Source organism: Zonotrichia leucophrys, chromosome 5, assembly GCF_028769735.1.
Source record: "Zonotrichia leucophrys gambelii isolate GWCS_2022_RI chromosome 5, RI_Zleu_2.0, whole genome shotgun sequence".
NCBI classification, from domain to species: domain Eukaryota; kingdom Metazoa; phylum Chordata; class Aves; order Passeriformes; family Passerellidae; genus Zonotrichia; species Zonotrichia leucophrys.
In genome coordinates, this window is record NC_088175.1 from 48,900,664 (window position 1) to 48,919,633 (window position 18,970).

The window sequence follows — 18,970 nt, forward strand, 5'->3', positions numbered from 1 at the left end:
TTCGCGGGTGCCCGCACGGCAGTGCACGCCTGTATGGGGGTCTGAATGCAGAGACACCGGCAGGCACCTACATCCCCCTGGGTAACTAGTACAGCTCCTTAGTTATACACTATAAACAGTGTTTTATAAACTATACGTAGTTCTATAGATAGTTACAGCCTAACTATATGCAGTGATATATAAAATAAATATAGGGATATGGATGGCTATACATTAACTCTATAGTTAGATATACATTATGTAGAAGTATGTATATAAAAACATATATATATAACTATACATGTGGTTATAGACCTGTATGTGCAGCACACACCTGGACACACCTGGACACATGTTCACACGCACCTCAACCCAACATCAGCCGGTGACCCCATCCGGTGCTCTCTCATCCACCCTGAGCCCATGACAGGAACCCAACACCCACCTACACCATGTCCCTGACACCCACACCATGTCCCCAACACCCACACCATGTCCCCGACACCCACACCGTGTCCCCAACACCCACCCGGGGTCCCCGATGCCCCCAGGCCGTGTAGGGACTGCCCCTGCCCCAGGGATCGCTCAGACCGATGAGTTTTGAGTCACTTTAATGGCAGAAGATGGCCCTGCAGTGACCCCGTATCCCCCTCCGGCGCTGGCCTGCCAGCGGGAAGGGGAGCCCCAAATCAGTTCTGCGTCCCCAGAGCCCGGCTGGCAGGCGGTGCTGGCACTGGACGCTGGGATGGATTCCTGGCGGGACAGGGACATCCCCGGCGGCATCCCCAGCGGGAAAGGGACTCTGGGATGCAGGCGGGTGACAGTTCATGCCACGAATGCTTTCCTGCTGTCACCCCGCGGTGACCGGCGGTGCCAGCCCCGGGCCGGGCGGGTAGCAGCGGCGCTCCGGTGGCGGAGGCAGAGTGTCGGAGCTTGGGGACAGCAGTGGCTGTCCGAGGGGGCTGTGCCGAGCCGGGGGGCTCAGAGGATGGCGCAGCCCCTCCTGGGTCCCTTGCGCTGCCTCCGGCGGGCGGCACTGATGGCGGCATTGCAGGCTGTCACGAAGATGTTCCCGACGTTATCCTGGTACCTGGCCGAGCACTCCATGTAGGACACGGCACGGACCTGCCGGGCCATGGCCTCTCCCTGCGGGGACACACACACAGAGTCACACCTCCCCAGGACCCCGCTGTCCTGTCCTGTGCCGTGTCACCTGTCACCGGGAGGTGACACCCACCTGCTGGCGGGAGACGGGCTCTATCCGCCCGTCCTTCAGCTTCTGCAGCGCCTCCTGGTCCTGCCGCAGGTCCGTCTTGCAGCCCACCAGCAGCACCGGGACCCCCTTGCAGAAGTGGTTCACCTCCGGGTACCACTGTGAAGGGACACGTCACCCCGGGATGGGCACGTCCCACCCAGGGATGGGGACAGGGGACAGGCGGCACCCCCGGGGCTGCGTTACCTTTGTTAGGATGTTGTCAAAGCTGTTGGAGTCGGTGACATCAAAGCACATGAGGACAACGTTGGCATCTGAGTAGGACAGAGGGCGAAGCCTGTCGTAGTCTTCCTGTCCTGCCGGGTGGAGAAGGAAACCATGACACACCGTGAAAGTGACATCTGTGGGGATGGCTGTGGGTCAACCCCGCCTCTGCCACAGTCATGGGGACTTGCTGGAGGTGACAAAACATGACCACACATGTGGGACACCCCAAAACGCCCGGGTGGGAGAGTGGGGGGCACACCAGCCCGGGGCTGTCCCCTGCTGTCCCACCTGCTGTGTCCCACAGGTGGATCTTCACGGGCTTGCCGGCAACCTGGAGGGACGCTGTGTACTTCTCGAACACGGTGGGGACATAGACCTGGCAGGGGACAGGACACAGGTCACACAGGCGGCTGTGACAGAGGGGACCCCAGTGGGGACAGGACAGAGCACAGGCAGGGAAGCAGGCAGTGGGAAATGGTGCTTCCTCCCTGGGGCAGTGGGATGGGAACCACCCTTGTCTCCCATCCCTGGGCACATGGATGCCCCAGGGGGACCTGGGGATTCAGGACAGGGATTCTGGGGTCTCTGTGGCTGCCCCACTTCCCGGCACTCCCTGAGTCCCTTATGTGCCCTCACCGAGGGACAAACCCTGTTTTTCCCTGGGATTCCCCAAGAGAGGCAGAGGTGTCACAGACCCCCATCAGCCCCAGGCTGGGCCAGCCCCCGTCCCCATGTCCCGTCTCAGAGGGCCCCGCTGCTGCCACCGTGTTTGTCCCACCGCCCTTTGCCCGCCACCGCTCCCGCAGGCCCGGGGACAGTCCCCCACCCCCCAGGGGACAGGCATCCCGTACCTTGGGGAAGTCCCCTTTGGCGAAGGCCACCAGCAGCGACGTCTTCCCGCAGCCGCCATCCCCGACGATGACAGCCTTGATCTCGGTTTCGGGGGCTCCTGGGCTCTGCTCCCCGCGCTCCCGCTGCATGGGGGTGTCCGCTGGGGCCACGGAGCCCGAGTGGCCTCGGCGGGGACAGGGATGGGGACGGGCAGGCGGGAAGCGCCCGCCCGCTCCAGGGTGCGGCTGTCACCCGCCCGCGGGGCCCGCCCGCCCGCCCAGGGCTGTGGCCGCGGCGGTGACAGCGGCCGGGACACACGTACGGGTGTCCTGGCGCACAGGTGACCTTCTCCCGGCGCCGTGCACAAGCGTCACGCTGCCACCTGCGTGTCCTGCCTGCCTGGGTGCCGCTCCCTCGCACTCCTGCCCACCGCCTCAGGCACACTCCATTCTCTCATCCCACTCCTGATCCCACTCCCCATCCCGATTCCGCTCGTGCAGATCCCCCAGGGATGGGACCCCGGTGCCCACCCCGAGGCCCCATTCCCGCCTCAGAGCCTGGGGTTTATTGCCCCGAGCATCCGCGGGAGGCAAAGTCCAGGGGTGGAGCAGGCACGGGGGTGGCGGTGACTCACTGCCCTCGCCCCGCTGTCACCGCCAGCCCGGCTGTCACACCCGTGCTGTGCCCTGCCGGACTCTCTGTGCCCGGCACCGGGGTGAGGGGGAAGCACCCAGCTCCTGTCTTTCCTAGTGATTGCAACCTGGATGGGACAGGCTGTGACACCCCGCTTTGCTCAGGGACATGCCATCCCAGCAGCAATGTCACCCATGCCCCCCATGTTTGGATGTGCCCAAGACCCTCTCCCCTCCCCTCTTCTGCCACCCCAAAAGTTTTTGGTGGGGATGAATGGGTGCTTCTTGTATAGGGCTGCAGGGAGGGATGTGGGGTGTGCTGTCCCCTGTCACCCCCCCCGCTTTGCCACCAGCCTCTCCAGGTTCTCTCAGTGAGTACCAGCCGGTCCAGGAAGGCCTCCAAACCAATAGGAGTGAATCCAGAGTGATGGCTCAGACAACAAATTCCAAATTCTCACCCAGACCTGGAGCAGGATGAAGTCGGTGGAGAGGGATTCTCACGCTGGGAGGCAAATGCACGCAGTAATGAACAATCTCAGAAGGATGCCAGCATCGGGGCAGGATGGGGAGAGGAGGCTGGAGCACTATCAAACAATTAGGAAGGTGGCAATTACCAGTCTAATGAGATATCAGGTTGAATCCTAAAAGCATCAAGATTCTTTCACAGCGAGATGTAACTGCTGCAGGGTTCGTCCTCTGGGGTATTTGCTCGGACAAAACATTTCCTTTCCCGCAAGACCAAGAGAATTTTGACGGGAGAAGAGGCAGCGTGTGTGCAACTGCCCAGTGCTCTCAGTGCCTGACCTGTGATTGTGCAGAAACGCCCCAAAAAGCAGCTTTATTTGGGGACAAATAGGCTGCTTGGAGCTTCTGAGGACGTGGAGACCGCAGTTTTCCTCACTGGAGAAGCCTGTGGTGAGGAGCACCGGAGGGAGGGAGCGTGCCCTGCTCGGACACACCAACAGGTTGGCCCCAAGGAAAGGTAGGGGACTGGGACCAGAGTCCAGCCCTGGGCACTGCTTGTTTCTCCCTGGATGTCCCCAAAGCCCCTCTCACTGCTCCCATGGTTGGGATGGCTGGATTGATCCAACCGTCCCCCTGCCCTCACCTCACCCCCAGCCATCCCACGCCCCCCCTGTCCCCAGCCCTGTTGTGCCACCTCACTGGGATCCCCTCCCTGTCACATCCCCTGGGGTCCCACTAACCCCCCTCTGCTGTGCCCACAGCTGGGGACACAACCCCCCTCCCACTATGGAGCTGAACCAGACGTCCCCACCTCTCTCATCTTCCCTTATGGACACTGAAGGAGATGATTCCTGTGGGATCAATGTCACTGATGTGGCCGTAAACGGTGTCACTCTGCTCATCTGCCTCTGTGGGCTGGCTGGGAACGGGGCTGTGCTCTGGCTCCTGGGATTCCACATCCGCAGGAACCCCATCACTGTCTACATCCTCAACCTGGCCGTCGCCGACTTCACCTTCCTCCTCTTCATGGTCCCCTCCTCCCTGCTCTACCTGCTGGACGACGTGTCCTGCTCCACTGTCGTGTCCCTGAAGTACCTGAGGTCCCTTCTCCTGCTGTCGCTGCTCTCCTACAACATGGGGCTGTACCTGCTGACGGCCATCAGCATCGAGAGGTGTGGCTCAATTCTCTTCCCCCTCTGGTACCGCTGCCGCCGTCCCCGGCGCCTCTCGTGGGTGGTGTGTGCCCTGCTCTGGGCCCTCTCCATCACTGTCATGGTCGTGGTGACCTCCCTGTGCCTGTCACACGAGCACGAGCACTGCCGGGTGGCTCTCATCTCCATGTACGCCCTCAGCTTCCTCATCTTTGCTCCACCCATGGTCATCTCCAACGTGATCCTCTTCATCAAGGTCCAGTGTGGCTCCAAGAGACGCCAGCCTAAGAGGCTCTACGTCGTTATCTTCCTCACTGTGCTCTTCTTCCTCATCTTTGGAGTGCCCCTCAGCCTCTCCAATTTCCTGCAGCAGCTCAGCCCCAGCGTCGTGTCCTCCCAGGTGGTTTTCCTGCTCGCCTGCATCAACAGCAGCATCAACCCCTTCATCTACTTCTTGGTGGGGAGCTGCTGGAGGCGCTGCTCCGTGGTGTCCCTCCAAGTCGCCTTCCGGAGGGTCTTTGAGGAGACAGGGACCACCACAGTGTCCAGCTGAGAGGCCACTGTGGTGCCACCAGCCATGCTGCCCACGCTGGCTTCATGCTCAGCTGCCCACCCTCGCTCCCAGCCTGGCCTGCAGGTCACCTTCCTGCAGCTGTGAGTCAGGATGCATCCCACAGCTTTTCCGTCCATTTTCCCATCCCACTGATCCACGTTGTTGTGTCTATTCCTACCCTTATCCCTATCCCTATCACTATGCCTGTCCCTGTCTCTATCCCTATCGCTGTGCCTGTCCCTATCCCTACCCCTGTTCCTGTCCCTATCCCTATCCCTGTCCCTGTCCCTCTCCCTATCCCTGTCCATGTCCTTCTCCCTGTCCCTATTCCTGTCACTATCATTGCATCCCCATCCTATCTGCATTCCCACCCCAGTCCTATCCCCAAACCATGCTCATCTCGGCTCCCCTTCCCTGTACCTATCCCTTGCCGTGCCGCGCTATCCCGCGGGTTTCCCAGCTGGCGTCCTCTCCGAGCCCGATCCGTCGGGCTCTGCTGCCCTCCTGTGGTAATATTTGGGATTGCCGGCATCCGGACCCTTCCCGATCCCCTCTGAGATCCCAGATCCCCTCCTAGGGCCGCCTTCCCCCCTGACAGCCCCGCTCCTCCCGGGATCCCCGGCTGTGTGTCCACTCCTGGCCATTCCACGCTCCTCTGGCCCAATAAACGCAGATGGATCCATCCCGCTGTCGCCTCTGGTCCCTCTCCTGGGAGGCTGGGGGGCGGGACACGGCGGGTGAAGCTCTGGAGGGGAATGTCCCAGAGAAACACTCCCCAAAAACAGTGTGAAGAAGCTTGGGCTGAGCAGCCCGTGGGGAGGGGCTGGAGCCTGAGGCACGGGGCTGGGAGGGATGGGAAGGACGGGAGGTGGGTGGGCTGCATGGGGAGTGGGATGGGAGGGTGGTGTGGGAGGGGTGGGACATGATGGAGCTGCTGGGAAGATGTGGTGGGAAGGTGTGGGATGTGGTGGGGCTGGAGAGAAGGTGTGGGATGTGGTGGGGCTGGAGAGAAGGTGTGGGGTGTGGTGGGGCTGGTGCCCTCAGGGAAGCCCCAGGGAGGGGGGTGATGCCCCTTGGAGCCCATGGTGACAAACACAGGTGTCACCCTGCTCCTGGAAGGGGGTGGCTGTGCTGAGGATCACGGCCTCCTCCTCTCCTTGCTGCTGCACCTCCTGCCTTGAGCTGCTCCACAGCTGAAGGCAGTGGAGAGGAAGAATTTCTGAAGGCAGAGACACCTTTGCTCCTGGCTCACAAAACTGAAAATTAAAAATCTCAGGGGAGATCTCTGCTGTGATACTCACAGAGCACTCGGGGTGGGGAATGCTGAGCCCCTGGGCCATCGTGTCCGTGCCAGCCCAGCTCTGGCACTGGGGATCATGGTTGCTGCACGGAGCACAAGCCATGGCCGTGTCCCCTCCCTCCAGCCACATTCCCGGCTGGCAGTAGCAGCCAGAGGAAGCCGGGAAGCGCTGGTAGAGGGGGCAAAGGCAGCTCAGGGTTCACAGTGCTGTTCCTTGATAGCAGACTCAGTGGGATGCAGGAACCAGGTGCCAGGGGAATTTTGGGATCACAGCTGTGTTGGGAAGGATCCATTTGGGGAACAGTGCTCCAGGACCTGTGAGGGAGGAGCACAGCCATGCTCCAATGAGAATCCTGCAGAGCATCCCTCCCACATGGCCACTGTCATTGCCCCTGCTCCTTTCTCCTGCAGGATTACAGCACCACAGGGAGGGTGATCCCATGGATATTTATTAATCAGGTGACTCAAAGAAACCCTCGGCCACTCTGCCAAGGTCCTTCAGCAGAGCAGTGGAAAGAATCAACAGGTTGGAAAGGCTGTGTCCATGGCAGGATCATGGCTGTGGGCAGTGTTTTCTTCTGGTTCCTCAAAGACCCTCTGGAGGGAGAGCCGTAGGGATCCCACGGAGTAGGGCCTCCTGAACCTCCCCACCAAGAGGTAGATGATGGGGTTGGTGCTGCTATGGATGCAGGCTAGCAGGAAAAGAACCTGGGAGGACACAACGGTGTAGCCGAGCTGCTGCAGGAAATTGGAGAGGCTGAGGGGGAGAGCAAAGAGGAGGAAGGAGAGCACAACGAGGAAAATAACAATGTCGAGTCTCTTGGGTTGCTGCTGCTGGGACCCACACTTGAACTTAATGAGGAGGATTGTGCTGGAAATGAGCATGGCTGGGGCAAAGAGGAAGAGGTTGAGGGCGTACATAGTGATGAGAGACACCTGGCAGTGGTCATGCTCTCGTGACCGGCACAGGGCAGTCATAGTGACAATGACAGTGATGCAGAGGGCCCAGAGGAGGGCACACACCACCCATGAGAGGCGCTGGGGACGGCGGCAGCGGTACCAGAGTGGACACAGGATAGACGTGCACCTGTCAATGCTGATGGCTGTCAGCAGGTACAGCCCCAGGTTGTAGGAGAAGAACAGGAGTGGGAAAAGTGCCCTCATGAACACCAGGGGCACGATTGTGTAGCAGGACAATTCCTCCAGCAGATAGAGCAGGGTGGAGAGGACCACAAAGTGGAGGAAGGAGAAGTTGGCGAAGGCCAGGTTGATGATGTAACTGGTGGTGGGGGTCCTTTGGAGGAGCCAGAGCACAGCCCCGTTCCCAGCCAGCCCACAGAGGCAGATGAGCAGGGTCACACTGTCTATGGCCGCATCGGTGACATCAATATCACAGAGATCATCTTCAGTGGGTGAGGCAGGAGATGGGGACACGGTGGTCACCTCCATGGATGGACGCTGGGCAGGCAGTGGGATGTGGCCCCTGGCTGTGGTCAGAGTGGATGGGCAGCGAGTGCTTGGAGAATCCAGGGATGGACCACAACACTCCTTAGCAGCTCCCTGCAGTGGGAAGGATTCAGTTGAGAAAAGTGAGATGTGCAGGGGAGGAGGGCAGTGGGAATGGTGGGGTAGGAGAGGGTTGGGCTGTTTGCCAGGACATGCAGTAGGGAAGCACAGGGCAGAGGAGAGAGAGGAGCTGGGGAGGGCACTGTGGTCACCGGGAGAGGGTGGCAGGAACAGAGCAGCTGCTGCAGGAGAGGAAGGTGGGGTAGGGAGGAAGGCAAACATTCCACTGACCTGTTCCCTGTGGGGCAGCAGCAGGCAAAGGGGTCTGTGCAGATCAGCGGCGCTTCCTGGTCCCTCTTGCTCCTTAGGGATCCATGTCCTAAAGCGGCTCCTGCCAGGTCAGGGACATGAAGAAGAAAGTGCCCAGCTCACCAGGAGGTCCTCACTGCCCACTCTCCAAATGCCCAGCCAGCTCCTCTCTGTGCTCTGTCCCGGTGTTGCTTCCAAAGCTTGGTGGAATCACGGGGGAGTCGGAAATTGCATCTTTGGCTTCGTCAGAGATCCACTTCTACTGAGTCATTTATCTTTTTTTTTTCTTTTTTTTTGTCCAGTAAGGAAGTGGCTTTTGTCAGACACTCCTCAAAGAGAATTTTGCAATTGGCTCATCATTTCCTTTTGATTAGAAACATTCCTTCCCTGCAGCATGTCCCTTTCTCCAAGTGCCTCCTCTCTCCCGACAGGCTTCTACCATTCCTCATTTCCCTTCACTGTGGGGTCACAGTGAAGGAGCAGAGGGATGCTGGTGGTGCTGTTGGCACTGGAATGTCGGCAGCGCCGGCAGCGCTGATGATGGAAGCGGCTGGGTGCTTCTCAGAAGCATTTCGCATTCTGGGAAGAGCTCCGGGATCATTGCCGAAACCTCCCCAAAGGTCCAAAGGACGCTCAGCTGAGCTTCCTCGCCCTGTTCCCATCCCATCCTCATCCCTGCTCCCCATCCCGCTCTCCATCCCCATCCTCTCCCATCCCGCAGCTTTCCGGGCCGGCGGCCGCTCCCTGCTCCGAGCGCGGCCCGTCGGGCTCTGCTGCCCTCCAGTGCCCAGACTTGGGATCGCCAGCAGCCAGGCAGCCTCCGATCCCTGCGATCCTCTCCTGAGCCTTCCTCATCTCCTCGGACACCCCAGACCAGCCCCCGCCGGGCCACCTTCCACCCCGACAGCCCCGCTCCTGCCCCGCTCCCCCCGGGACTCCCGGCAGTGGCTCTGCCCCTCCTGGCCATGGAGTTGTAGGACCCGGCAGGGAGGAGGAAAGCCCTGCTCCCGTGTGCTCCCCTCAGAGCATCCCTCCCACATGCCGTTGCTCCCTTCTCCTGCTCCAAACGGTGTTTGAGATCGCTGAAAAAGTCACCACCAAGGGAATTAGTAAAAATGGCTTTAATACTAAGCATCAGCACAACGGAATTCATTGGCCAGGAGCGTTTCTGAGATCTTAGCGTGGACCAGAAAGAGGGTGAGGATGCACCAGCAGAGGGAGGGTGATACTGTGGATATTTATTGATCAGGTCACTCAAGGAATCCCTCAGCTGCTGTCGCGGGGTTATTCAGCAGTGCTGTGGCAGGAATCAACAGGTTCAGAGCACAATGTCCATGATGGGATCATTGCTGCAGGCACCGTTTTCTTCTGCGTCCCCAAAGACTCTCAGGAGGGCCTTCCTTAGGGACCCCATGGAGCAGGGCCTGCTGCAACCTTCCATGGAGCAGGGCCACCTGCAGCTCCCCACCAAGAAGCAGATGAAGGGGTTGAAGGTGCTGCGGGTGCAGGCGAGCAGGAAAACCACTTTGGCTGACACCATGGTGTAGCCGAACTGCTGCAGAAAACTCCAGAGGCTGAGTGGGAGAGTGAAGGGGAGGACGAAGAGCACAGTGAGGAAGATAACGATGTCAAGTCTCTTGGGTTGCTGCTGCTGCTGCTGGGAGCCACACTTTACCTTAATGGAGAGAATTGTGCTGGAAATGAGCATGGCTGGAGCAAAGAGCAGGAGGTTGAGGGCATTCATGGAGATGAGAGTCACCTGGCAGTGCTGGGGCCTCAGTGATAGGCACAGGATAACCACTGTAACAAAGGGGAGGGCCCAGAGAAGGACAGTCATGAACCCTGATAGGTGCCGGGGACGGTGGCAGCGGTACCAGAGCGGGCAGAGGACGGATGTGCACCTCTCGATGCTGATGGCTGTCAGCAGGTACAGCCCCGTGGTGTAAGAGAACAGCGAGAGCTGGAAAAACAACTTCAGGTACTCCCGGAGCGTAATAGTGTAGCAGGAAACTTCCTCCAGCAGGTGGAGCAGGAGGGAGGTGGCCACAAAGAGCAGGAAAATGAAGTCGGCGACAGCCAAATGGAAGATATAGACTGTGATGGGGTTCCTGCAGAACCTGAGGAGGCAGAGCAGAGCCCCGTTCCCAGCCAGCCCACAGAGGCAGATAAACAGTATGATGCCAACTATGGCCGCATCAGTGATATCAATTCCACATGTATTATCTTCTTCAGTGGGTGAGGCAGGAGATGGGGACATGGTGGTCACCTCCATGGATGGACGCTGGGCAGGCAGTGGGATGTGGCCCCTGGCTGTGGTCAGAGTGGATGGGCAGTCGGTGCTAGGAGAATCCAGGGATGGACCATGTGGCTCCTCAGCAGCTCCCTGCAGTGGGAAGGATTCAGTGGGGAGGAGTGAGATGTGCAGGGGAGGAGGGTGGTGGAAATGGTGGGGTGGGAGAGGGAGGTGGGAGGGTCGGGCTTTGGCAGGGCACTGCGGTCACCGGGAGAGGGTGTCAGGAACAGAGCAGCTGCTGCAGGAGAGGAAGGTGGGGTAGGAAGAAAGGGAAACATTTCACTGACCTGTTTGTTCCCTGTGGGGCAGCAGCAGGCAAAGGGGTCTGTGCAGATCAGCGGCTCTTCCTGGTCCCTCTTGGTACCTCCTGGTCCCTCTTGCTCCTTTGGGATCCTAAAGTGGCTCCTGCCAGGTCAGGGACATGAAGGAGAAAGTGCCCAGGTCACCAGGAGATCCTCACTCCTGTCCCACCACCTGCTGTCTGTGCCCAATCCTGTTGTTGCCCTCCAAGACTCAGTGCAGTCACCGAACAGTCAGAAATTGCATCTTTGGCTATGTCAGAGCTCCACTTCCTCAGAGATATTTATTCTGGGTGGATTTTTTTTTTCCTTTAGAGGAAGTGACTTTTGTCAAAAGCTTCAAATGAAACACTTTGGCTCATAATTTTATGCTGATTAGAAACATTCCTTCCCTGCAGAGTGTCCCACTCCCCAAATGACTTTCCAGACAGGCTTCTACCACTTCTTGTTTCCCTTCCCTTTGGGCTCATTGTCCCTCCAGCAGCAGGGGGGTGCTGGTGGCACAGGAATTCTGGCAATGCTGGCAGTGCTGATGAGTCAGTTGGGTGCTTCTCAGAAGCAACTCCCATTCCGGGAAGGGCTCCAGGATCATTGCCAAAACATGCTCTGGTCCCAAGGAAGCACAGCTCAGCTGCTCCCTATCCTATCCCATCTCATCCCCATCCCCACCCCACTCTCCATTCTCACCCCATCCTATCACATCCCACAGCTTTCCCAGATGGAGCTGTTCCCCTACTCTGAGCGTGGCCTGTCAGGCTCTGCTCTCTTCCACTGGGCAGATCTGGGATTGTCGGCATCCAGACCCCCTCCAACCCGCTCTGAGCCTCTCCTGACCCCCCCAAAACCACCTCGAACACCCCACACTATCCTCAGGGCCCCCTTTTCCACCCAACAGCTCTGATCCTGCTGTGCTGCATCAGTATCCCTGCTCCTCCTGGCCATAGGGTTCTTGGACCCAGGAGGGAGGAGGAAAGCCCAGCTCCAGTGTGCTCCTCAGGATCACACAGGATGATAAATGTGGCTGGAGCCAGTGCAGAAACAGATTTGGAGGCCTGCAGTGGTTTTGGGGCAAGTTCTGTAACAAGAAGCAAGAGCACATGGCCAAAGGAAAAGTTCAAGGCAAGGTCACCTTTAATATCTCAGCACTCAGTGAATGTGACCACCAGAGACCCCTCTGAATGATCCTCCAGGATCAGGAGAGGACTTGGAGAAGGAGGTGGATGCATGGAAATGAGTCCTAGGAAAGTGATGTTTATTAGATAAGAAAGACACTTTAATGACTCTGTGTGGTTATGATGGATAAAACCCCTGTTGTAAAGTCTTACATCAAACAGAAATATAGAGAGATCCATCTGTCCTTTGGAGGTAAAGAATTCCTGCTTCCTAATGCTTCCCATTCTGTTTGAAAGTTTATTCTGGCTGATTTTGGTACCACTCCCATTCTGATCTCCACTCCTCTCCCCATGCCATGCCATGCCATGCCATGCCATGCCATCCCATGCCATGCCATGCCATGCCATGCCATCCCATCCCATCCCATCCCATGCCATCCCATGCCATCCCATCCCGTGCTGCTACCCACCTTGAAGCGTTGCCCATGAGGCTCTGCTGCCCTCCAATTGGGACATTTGCTATCAGCAGCATCCAGACCCTTCCTGACCTCCTCCAGACACTTACAGAACCCTCTTACCCTTCTGGACCCCTCTGAGAACTTCCAGACCCTCCCTGGCTCCGTCTTTTTCCCTGTGACAGCCCCGCTCCTACCCTGCTCCACCCAGGACCATGAGCAGTGTCTGTGCTTCCCCCAGCCATTCCTGCTTTTGTACATGAAAATAAACAATTTAGCAAAGAAAGGACATGAAAAACATTTAGCTGGAATGGCATCTCATGCCTTAAGCTTGCTTCCAGGCCTGCCCCAGTGAGATGTCTCAGGTACTAACACAGCTGAGAGAGCAGCATTTCTGCCCCATTTGCCAGAGCAGAGGCAGACGTGTGTGCACACAGCCAGCCAGCTAGGCAGAGTGAGTGCAAGGTGCCTGTGAGCAATTGCCCTGGCAGGCAGTGAAATGCTCCCTGCGGATCCCTTTGCATCTCCTCCCTGGGCCCAGGGCTGGGCCTGCAGCCCTGGGGGGATGGGCCCAGGAGCCGTGGGCCTTCGGGGATCAGCCCAGGGCAGCAGCCGGGAGAGATCCCAGCTGGGAGAGGCCCCAGTGCCAGGGAGCTTCTGCTCAGCGCTGCTGGGCCCAGCAGAGCTCCAAGGCTCTCCTTTGGGGCCGCTGCTCACAGGGCCCCAAGGCATGGGCGGCACTCACAGCAATGGTTCAGCCTGGCCACACTTGGGGCCGGCAGCTTCCTGGGACAGTGGCAGAGCAGGGATGCTGTGGCATCCAGGGCAGTACAATAATTTCCAAGGCTGTTGATAAAAGCCCAGGAGGTGGTTGGACAGCAGCAGTTGCTGGGAGCAGAGGGTGTTTCTGATCAGCGCCACAGGAGCTGAGCCCAGGGGCTGCTCCTCAAGGCTGAGGCCTCCCAAGCAGGGATCACAGCCCAGAGAGGCCTGGAAAGGGGCTGGGGATGCAGCAGCACAGGGAGGGTGATCCTGTGGGTATTTATTGATCAGGAGACTCAAGGCATCTCTCAGCCACTGTCCCAGGGTACTTCAGCAGTGCATTGAAAGGGATCAAGAGGCTCAGACCCCGGTGTCCATGAGCGGATCATTTCCAGAGGCAGTGTTTTCTTCTGGCTCCTCAAAGACCCTCCTGAGGGAGAGCCAGAGAGACCCCACAGAGCAAGGCTTCCAACACCTCCCCACCAAGAAGCAAATGATGGGGTTGATGCTTCTGTGGATGCAGGCGAGCAGGAAAAGAACCTGGGAGGACACAATGGTGTAGCTGAGTTCCTGCAGGAGATTGCAGAGACTGAGGGGCAGAGTGAAGAGCACAATGAGGCAGATAACAATGTCGAGTCTCTTGGGTTGCTGCTGATGGGAGCCAGGCTTGAAATGAGTGGAGACAATTTTGCTGGAAATGAGCATGAAGGGAGCACAGAGGAGGAGGTTGAAGGTATGCATGGAGATGTAAAAAACCCAGCAGTGCTCAGATAGCAGGACAATGCATGGAGAAAATATTATGGCAATGACTATGATAAAAGTGATGAAGACGGCCCCGAGCAGGGCATGCATCTCCTTCAACAGGTGCTGGGGATGGTGGCAGCAGTGCCAGAGTGGGCAGTGGGTGGACCTGCACCTCTTGATGCTGATGAATGTCAGTGTGCACAGCCACACGCTGTGTGACACCGCTGACACCCTGAAAAGCAACCCCATGTACTGCAAGGGCATGATGATAGAGCAGGACACATTCTCCAGCAGGAAGAGCAGAGTGGAGGGCAACACAAAGAGGAGGAGGAGGAAGTCCAAAAAAGTCAGGACAAGGATGTAAAGGATGGTGCTGTTCCTGGACAAACAGTGGGACCCAAGGAGCCAGAGCACAGCCCCGTTCCCAGCCAGCCCACAGAGGCAGATGAGCAGTGTCACACTGTGTATGGCCACGCTGGTGACATCTGTCTTACACAGATCATCTCCTTCAGTGGGTGAGGCAGGAGATAGGGACACGTTGGTCACCTGCATGGATGGACGCTGGTCAGGCAGTGGGATGTGGCCCTGGCTGTGGTCAGAGTGGAGGGGCAGTGAGTGCTTGGTGAATCCAGAGATGGTCCATGTGGCTCCTCAGCAGCTCCCTGCAGTGGGAAGGATTCAGTGGGGAGGAGTGAGATGTGCAGAGGAGGAGGGCAGTGGGAATTGTGGATTGGGAGAGGGAAATGGGAGGGTTGGGCTGTTTGCCAGGATATGCAGAAGCAAAGCGCAGGGCAGAAGAGGGAGGAGCTGGGGAGGGCACTGCAGTCACCGGGAGAGGGTGGCAGTAACAGAGCAGCTGCTGCAGGAGAGAAAGGTGGGGTAGGAAGAAAGGGAAACATTCCACTGACCTGTTCCCTGTGGGGCAGCAGCAGGCAAAGGGCTCTGTGCAGATCAGCGGCGCTTCCTGGTCCCTCTTGCTCCTTTGGGATCCATGTCCTAAAGCGGCTCCTGCCAGGTCAGGGACATGAAGGAGAAAGTGCCCAGCTCACCAGGAGCTGCCCATTCCCGTCCTGCTGGCTCTCTCTGTAACCTGTCCTGGTGTTGTTTCCCAGGGCTCAGTGTAGTCATTGGGCAGTCGGAAATGGTTTTACAAATTTTCCTCTGTCATTGCTCCACAGTCTCTGAGTTATTGATCTTGATTTTTTTTGTTTTTCCTACAAATCAAGTGGTCTTTTTCTTTGCTGTGAGAAACGATGCCTCACTTCTTAAATTTTTAGAAAGTTTATTAAACTACAACACGGGACAAAATAAGGTTCAGAGGTACACTGCCCAAAACAGAAACAGGCTTTGTACCCTCTTGGTAAGCCAACCCCATGGTAATCCAACCCTGGCATTCAGACACATTCCGCTTTTCCAGCACAGCTCCTCCTCCGTCCCGCCTTCCCCGAGCTTGTGCAGCGCTTCGGGATTCGGCTCCCCACAATGGTCAGAGATCAGCATGACAACTCTCAACATGAACGCAGTACTCACGTTGGAAAAACTCCAAATTTTAACAGAGCTTCTTTGAACATTATAACACACGTAATATTCATTCAACATTTCTGAGAGTGAATCACCATAGCACCTGTTTATAACATTTGTAAATATGTCCTCATTTTCCCCTAATTAGAAACAGTCCTTCCCAGGAGAGTGTCCCATTCTTCAACTGCATTCCCTTACCTGAAAGGTTTCTACCATTCCTCATTTCTCTTCCCTGAGAGGTCATTGTCCCTCCAGCAGCAGAGAGATGATGGTGACGCTGGTGGCACTGGAATGCTGCTGGCAGTGCTGCTGAAGTATCTGTCTGCTTGTCAGAAACAACTCCCATTCTGGGAACAGCTCCATGATCATTGCAAAAACATTCTTAGGGCCAAAGGAAGCACAGCTGAGCGGTTTCCTATCCTATTCCAATCCCATCTCCATCATCACCCCATCCTATCACATCCCACAGCTTTCCAAGACGAAGCCATTCCTCCACTGCAAGTGCTGCCGGCAAGCTCTGCACTCCTCCAGTGGGGAGATTTGGGATTGCCGGCACCCAGAGCCTTCCTGAACTCTTCCTGACACCTCTGAGAACTTCCAGGCCCTCCCTGGCTCCATCTTTTCCCCTATGAGAGCCCTGCTCCTGCCCTGCTCCACCCAGGACCATGAGCAGTGTCTGTGCTTCCCCCAGCCATTCCTGCTTTTGTACATGAAAATAAACAATTTAGCAAAGAAAGGACATGAACAGCATTTAGCTGGAATGGCATCTCATGCCTTAAGCTTGCTTCCAGGCCTGCCCCAGTCAGATGTCTCAGGTACTAACACAGCTGAGAGAGCAGCATTTCTGCCACATTTGCCAGAGCAGATGCAGACGTGTGTGCACACAGCCAGCCAGCCAGGCAGAGTGAGTGCAAGGTGCCTGTGAGCAATTGCCCTGGCAGGCAGTGAAATGCTCCCTGCGGATCCCTTTGCATCTCCTCCCTGGGCCCAGGGCTGGGCCTGCAGCCCTGGGGGGATGGGCCCAGGAGCCGTGGGCGTTGGGGGATCTGCCCAGGGCAGCAGCCGGGAGAGATCCCAGCTGGGAGAGGCCCCAGTACCAGGGAGCTTCTGCTCAGCGCTGCTGGGCCCAGCAGAGCTCCAAGGCTCTCCTTTGGGGCCACTGCTCACAGGGCCCCAAGGCATGGGTGGCACTCACAGCAATGGCTCAGCCTGGCCACACTTGGGGCCGGCAGCTTCCTGGGATAGTGGCCGAGTAGGGATGCTGTGGCATCCACGGCAGTACAATAATTTCCAAGGCTGTTGATGAAAGCCCAGGAGGTGGTTGGAGAGCAGCAGTTGCTGGGAGCAGAGGGTGTTTCTGATCAGCGCCACAGGAGCTGAACCCAGGGGCTGCTCCTCAAGGCTGAGGCCTCCCAAGCACGGATCAGAGCCCAGAGCAGCCTGGAAAGGGGCTGGGGATGCAGCAGCACAGGGAGGGTGATCCTGTGGCTATTTACTGATCAGGAGATTCAAGGCACCTCTCAGCCACTGTCCCGGGGTACTTCAGCAGTGCAGTGGAAGGGATCAAGAGGCTCAGAACCCTGTGTCCACAGAGGGATCATTTCCAGAGGCAGTGTTTTCTTTTGGCTCCTCAAACACCCTGTGGATCGCCTCCCTTAGGGATTGGATGGAGGAGTGCTTCCTGCAGGTCTCCAGGGAGCAGTGTCTGCAGTAGCTCCCCATGGAGCAGTCTCTCTTCCAGCTCCCCACCAAGAAGCAGATGAAGGGTTTGATGCTGCTATTGATGCAGGCAAGTAGGAAAACCACCTGGGAGGGCACAACGGTGTAACCAAGCTGCTGCAGGAGAGACCAGAGACTGAAGGGCAGACTGAAGAATGCAATGAGGAAGATAACAACGTCAAGCCTCTTGTGTGACTGCTGCTGGGAGCTAGGCTTGAGATGAGTGAAGAGGATTGTGCTGGAAATGACCATGGGTACAGCAAAGAGGAAGAGGTTGAGGGCGTACATGGAGGTGAGAGCCATCTGGCATTGCTCCTGCTCGTGTGACTGGCACAGGGAAGTCACAGTAGGATTGACAGCGATGAAAACGAAGAGGAGGACCCAGAACAGGGCAGTCATCAACACCCACAACAAGTGTTCGGACAGTTGGCAACCACAGAATACCAGGCAGAGGATGGATCTGCATCTCTGAATGCTGATGAACATCAGCCGGTACAGCCCTATAATGTAGGTGAACAGCGACAGCTGGAAAAGCAAGCTCAAATACATCAGGGGCATTATAGCAGAGCAGGAAACCTCCTCCACAAGGAAGAGCAGGGTGGAGGGCAACATGAAGATGAGGAAGAGGAAGTCGATGATGGCCTGTTTGGAGATGAAGTGGGTGATGGCATTAACGTGCAGGAGCCAGAGAATAAGTCCATTCCCAGCCAGCCCACAGAGGCCAACGAGCAGCATCACAAAGTCTATGGCCGTGTTGGAGACATTGATCTCACACTGAGCAGGTGTGTCCGTTGGTGAGATGAAAAGAGGGGACAAAGTGCTCACCTCCATGGATGGACGCTGGGCAGGCAGTGGGATGTGGCCCTGGCTGTGGTCAGAGTGGATGGGCAGCCAGTGCTTGGAGAATCCAGGAATGGACCATGTGGCTCCTCAGCAGCTCCCTGCAGTGGGAAGGATTCAGTGGGGAGGAGTGAGATGTGCAGGGGAGGAGGGCGGTGGAAATGGTGGGGTTGGAGGGTTGGGCTGGTTTGCAGGGGATTGATAAATAAGAGAATAAATATTTTCAACTCCCCTGAAGTTGCTCAAAGATTAGTGGTCCCTAAGTGGCCAAAAAGATTAAAGGAAATAAGGGTGTGGACCTAGGGTGATAAATGTGGCTGGAGCCAGTGCAGACACAGATAAGGAGGCCTGCAGTATTTTTGGGGCCAGTTCCATAACAAGATGCAAGAGCATATGGCCAAAGAAAAAGTTCAAGGCAAGGTCATCTTTAATATCAGAGTGAATATGAACACCAGAGACCTCTCTCAGTGAACCTCCAGAAGCATCAAAAGACTCCAAGTGAGAAATGGATGCATGGAAATGAGTTCTAGGAAAATGGTGTTTATGTACTAGATGAAAAAGACATTTAAATATCTATGTGTGGTTATAATGGATAAAACCCCTGCTGTAACGTCTCGTTACATACAGATCAAAAAGAGATCCTTCTGTGTGTGCTATGCAGGTAGGGAATTTCTGCTTCCAAAGTCTTCCCATTGTTTTAGAAAGTTTATTTCAGCCGATTTCATTGGCAAGAAACAGACGGGATGCACAGGACAGAGGAGGGGGCAGCTGGGGAGGGCACTGCAGTCACCGGGAGAGGGTGGCAGGAAGAGAGCAGCTGCTGCAGGAGAGGAAGGTGGGGTAGGGAGGAAGGCAAACATTCCACTGACCTGTTCCCTGTGGGGCAGCAGCAGGCAAAGGGGTCTGTGCAGATCAGCGGCGCTTCCTGGTCCCTCTTGCTCCTTTGGGATCCATGTCCTAAAGCGGCTCCTGGCAGGTCAGGGACATGAAGGAGAAAGTGCCCAGGTCACCGAGAGCGC

At 57.1% G+C, this 18,970-nt stretch overlaps 5 protein-coding genes across 9 annotated transcripts; 1 reads left to right on the forward strand and 4 right to left on the reverse strand.

Moving 5' to 3' along the window:
• Positions 1-579: 579 nt before the first annotated feature.
• RHOD (ras homolog family member D) lies at positions 580-14,846 on the reverse strand. Of its 5 annotated transcripts, XM_064715425.1 has the most exons (7): positions 8,189-8,954; positions 7,835-7,951; positions 2,311-3,506; positions 1,748-1,835; positions 1,439-1,548; positions 1,217-1,351; positions 580-1,125 (listed from the first exon to the last, which is right to left on the reverse strand). In XM_064715425.1, the coding sequence occupies exons 3-7, from the start codon at positions 2,437-2,439 to the stop codon at positions 961-963; spliced, it is 627 nt and encodes a 208-aa protein (XP_064571495.1). In that variant the 5' UTR covers positions 2,440-3,506; positions 7,835-7,951; positions 8,189-8,954; the 3' UTR covers positions 580-960. The 5 variants fall into 5 exon arrangements, with proteins under 5 accessions (XP_064571495.1, XP_064571496.1, XP_064571497.1 ...); XM_064715426.1 differs by lacking the exons at positions 7,835-7,951; positions 8,189-8,954 and adding an exon at positions 4,199-4,290; XM_064715427.1 differs by lacking the exons at positions 7,835-7,951; positions 8,189-8,954 and adding an exon at positions 3,537-3,899 and having other exon boundaries at positions 2,311-3,424.
• On the forward strand, positions 4,174-5,091 carry LOC135449001 (mas-related G-protein coupled receptor member H-like). Its single transcript, XM_064715428.1, has one exon. It carries the CDS (start codon positions 4,174-4,176, stop codon positions 5,089-5,091), a length of 918 nt encoding a protein of 305 aa, XP_064571498.1.
• On the reverse strand, positions 9,312-18,859 carry LOC135448996 (mas-related G-protein coupled receptor member H-like). The gene is made up of 3 exons (XM_064715419.1): positions 18,821-18,859; positions 10,787-10,904; positions 9,312-10,589 (listed from the first exon to the last, which is right to left on the reverse strand). Exon 3 carries the CDS (start codon positions 10,476-10,478, stop codon positions 9,525-9,527), a length of 954 nt encoding a protein of 317 aa, XP_064571489.1. The 5' UTR covers positions 10,479-10,589; positions 10,787-10,904; positions 18,821-18,859; the 3' UTR covers positions 9,312-9,524.
• Positions 12,387-14,694, reverse strand: LOC135448999 (mas-related G-protein coupled receptor member B4-like). Its single transcript, XM_064715421.1, has one exon. It carries the CDS (start codon positions 14,421-14,423, stop codon positions 13,488-13,490), a length of 936 nt encoding a protein of 311 aa, XP_064571491.1. The 5' UTR covers positions 14,424-14,694; the 3' UTR covers positions 12,387-13,487.
• LOC135448994 (mas-related G-protein coupled receptor member A1-like) lies at positions 15,174-18,163 on the reverse strand. The gene has a single exon (XM_064715417.1). The coding sequence runs from the start codon at positions 17,940-17,942 to the stop codon at positions 16,965-16,967; it is 978 nt and encodes a 325-aa protein (XP_064571487.1). The 5' UTR covers positions 17,943-18,163; the 3' UTR covers positions 15,174-16,964.
• Positions 18,860-18,970: the final 111 nt, after the last annotated feature.

What these genes read in the sequence shown, in the direction of transcription:
- LOC135449001 (XM_064715428.1), top strand. Translation starts at nt 4,174, where the DNA reads ATGGAGCTGAACCAGACGTCCCCACCTCTCTCATCTTCCCTTATGGAC.
- RHOD (XM_064715424.1), bottom strand. Translation starts at nt 7,840, where the DNA reads ATGGAGGTGACCACCGTGTCCCCATCTCCTGCCTCACCCACTGAAGAT.
- LOC135448996 (XM_064715419.1), bottom strand. Translation starts at nt 10,478, where the DNA reads ATGGAGGTGACCACCATGTCCCCATCTCCTGCCTCACCCACTGAAGAA.
- LOC135448999 (XM_064715421.1), bottom strand. Translation starts at nt 14,423, where the DNA reads ATGCAGGTGACCAACGTGTCCCTATCTCCTGCCTCACCCACTGAAGGA.
- LOC135448994 (XM_064715417.1), bottom strand. Translation starts at nt 17,942, where the DNA reads ATGGAGGTGAGCACTTTGTCCCCTCTTTTCATCTCACCAACGGACACA.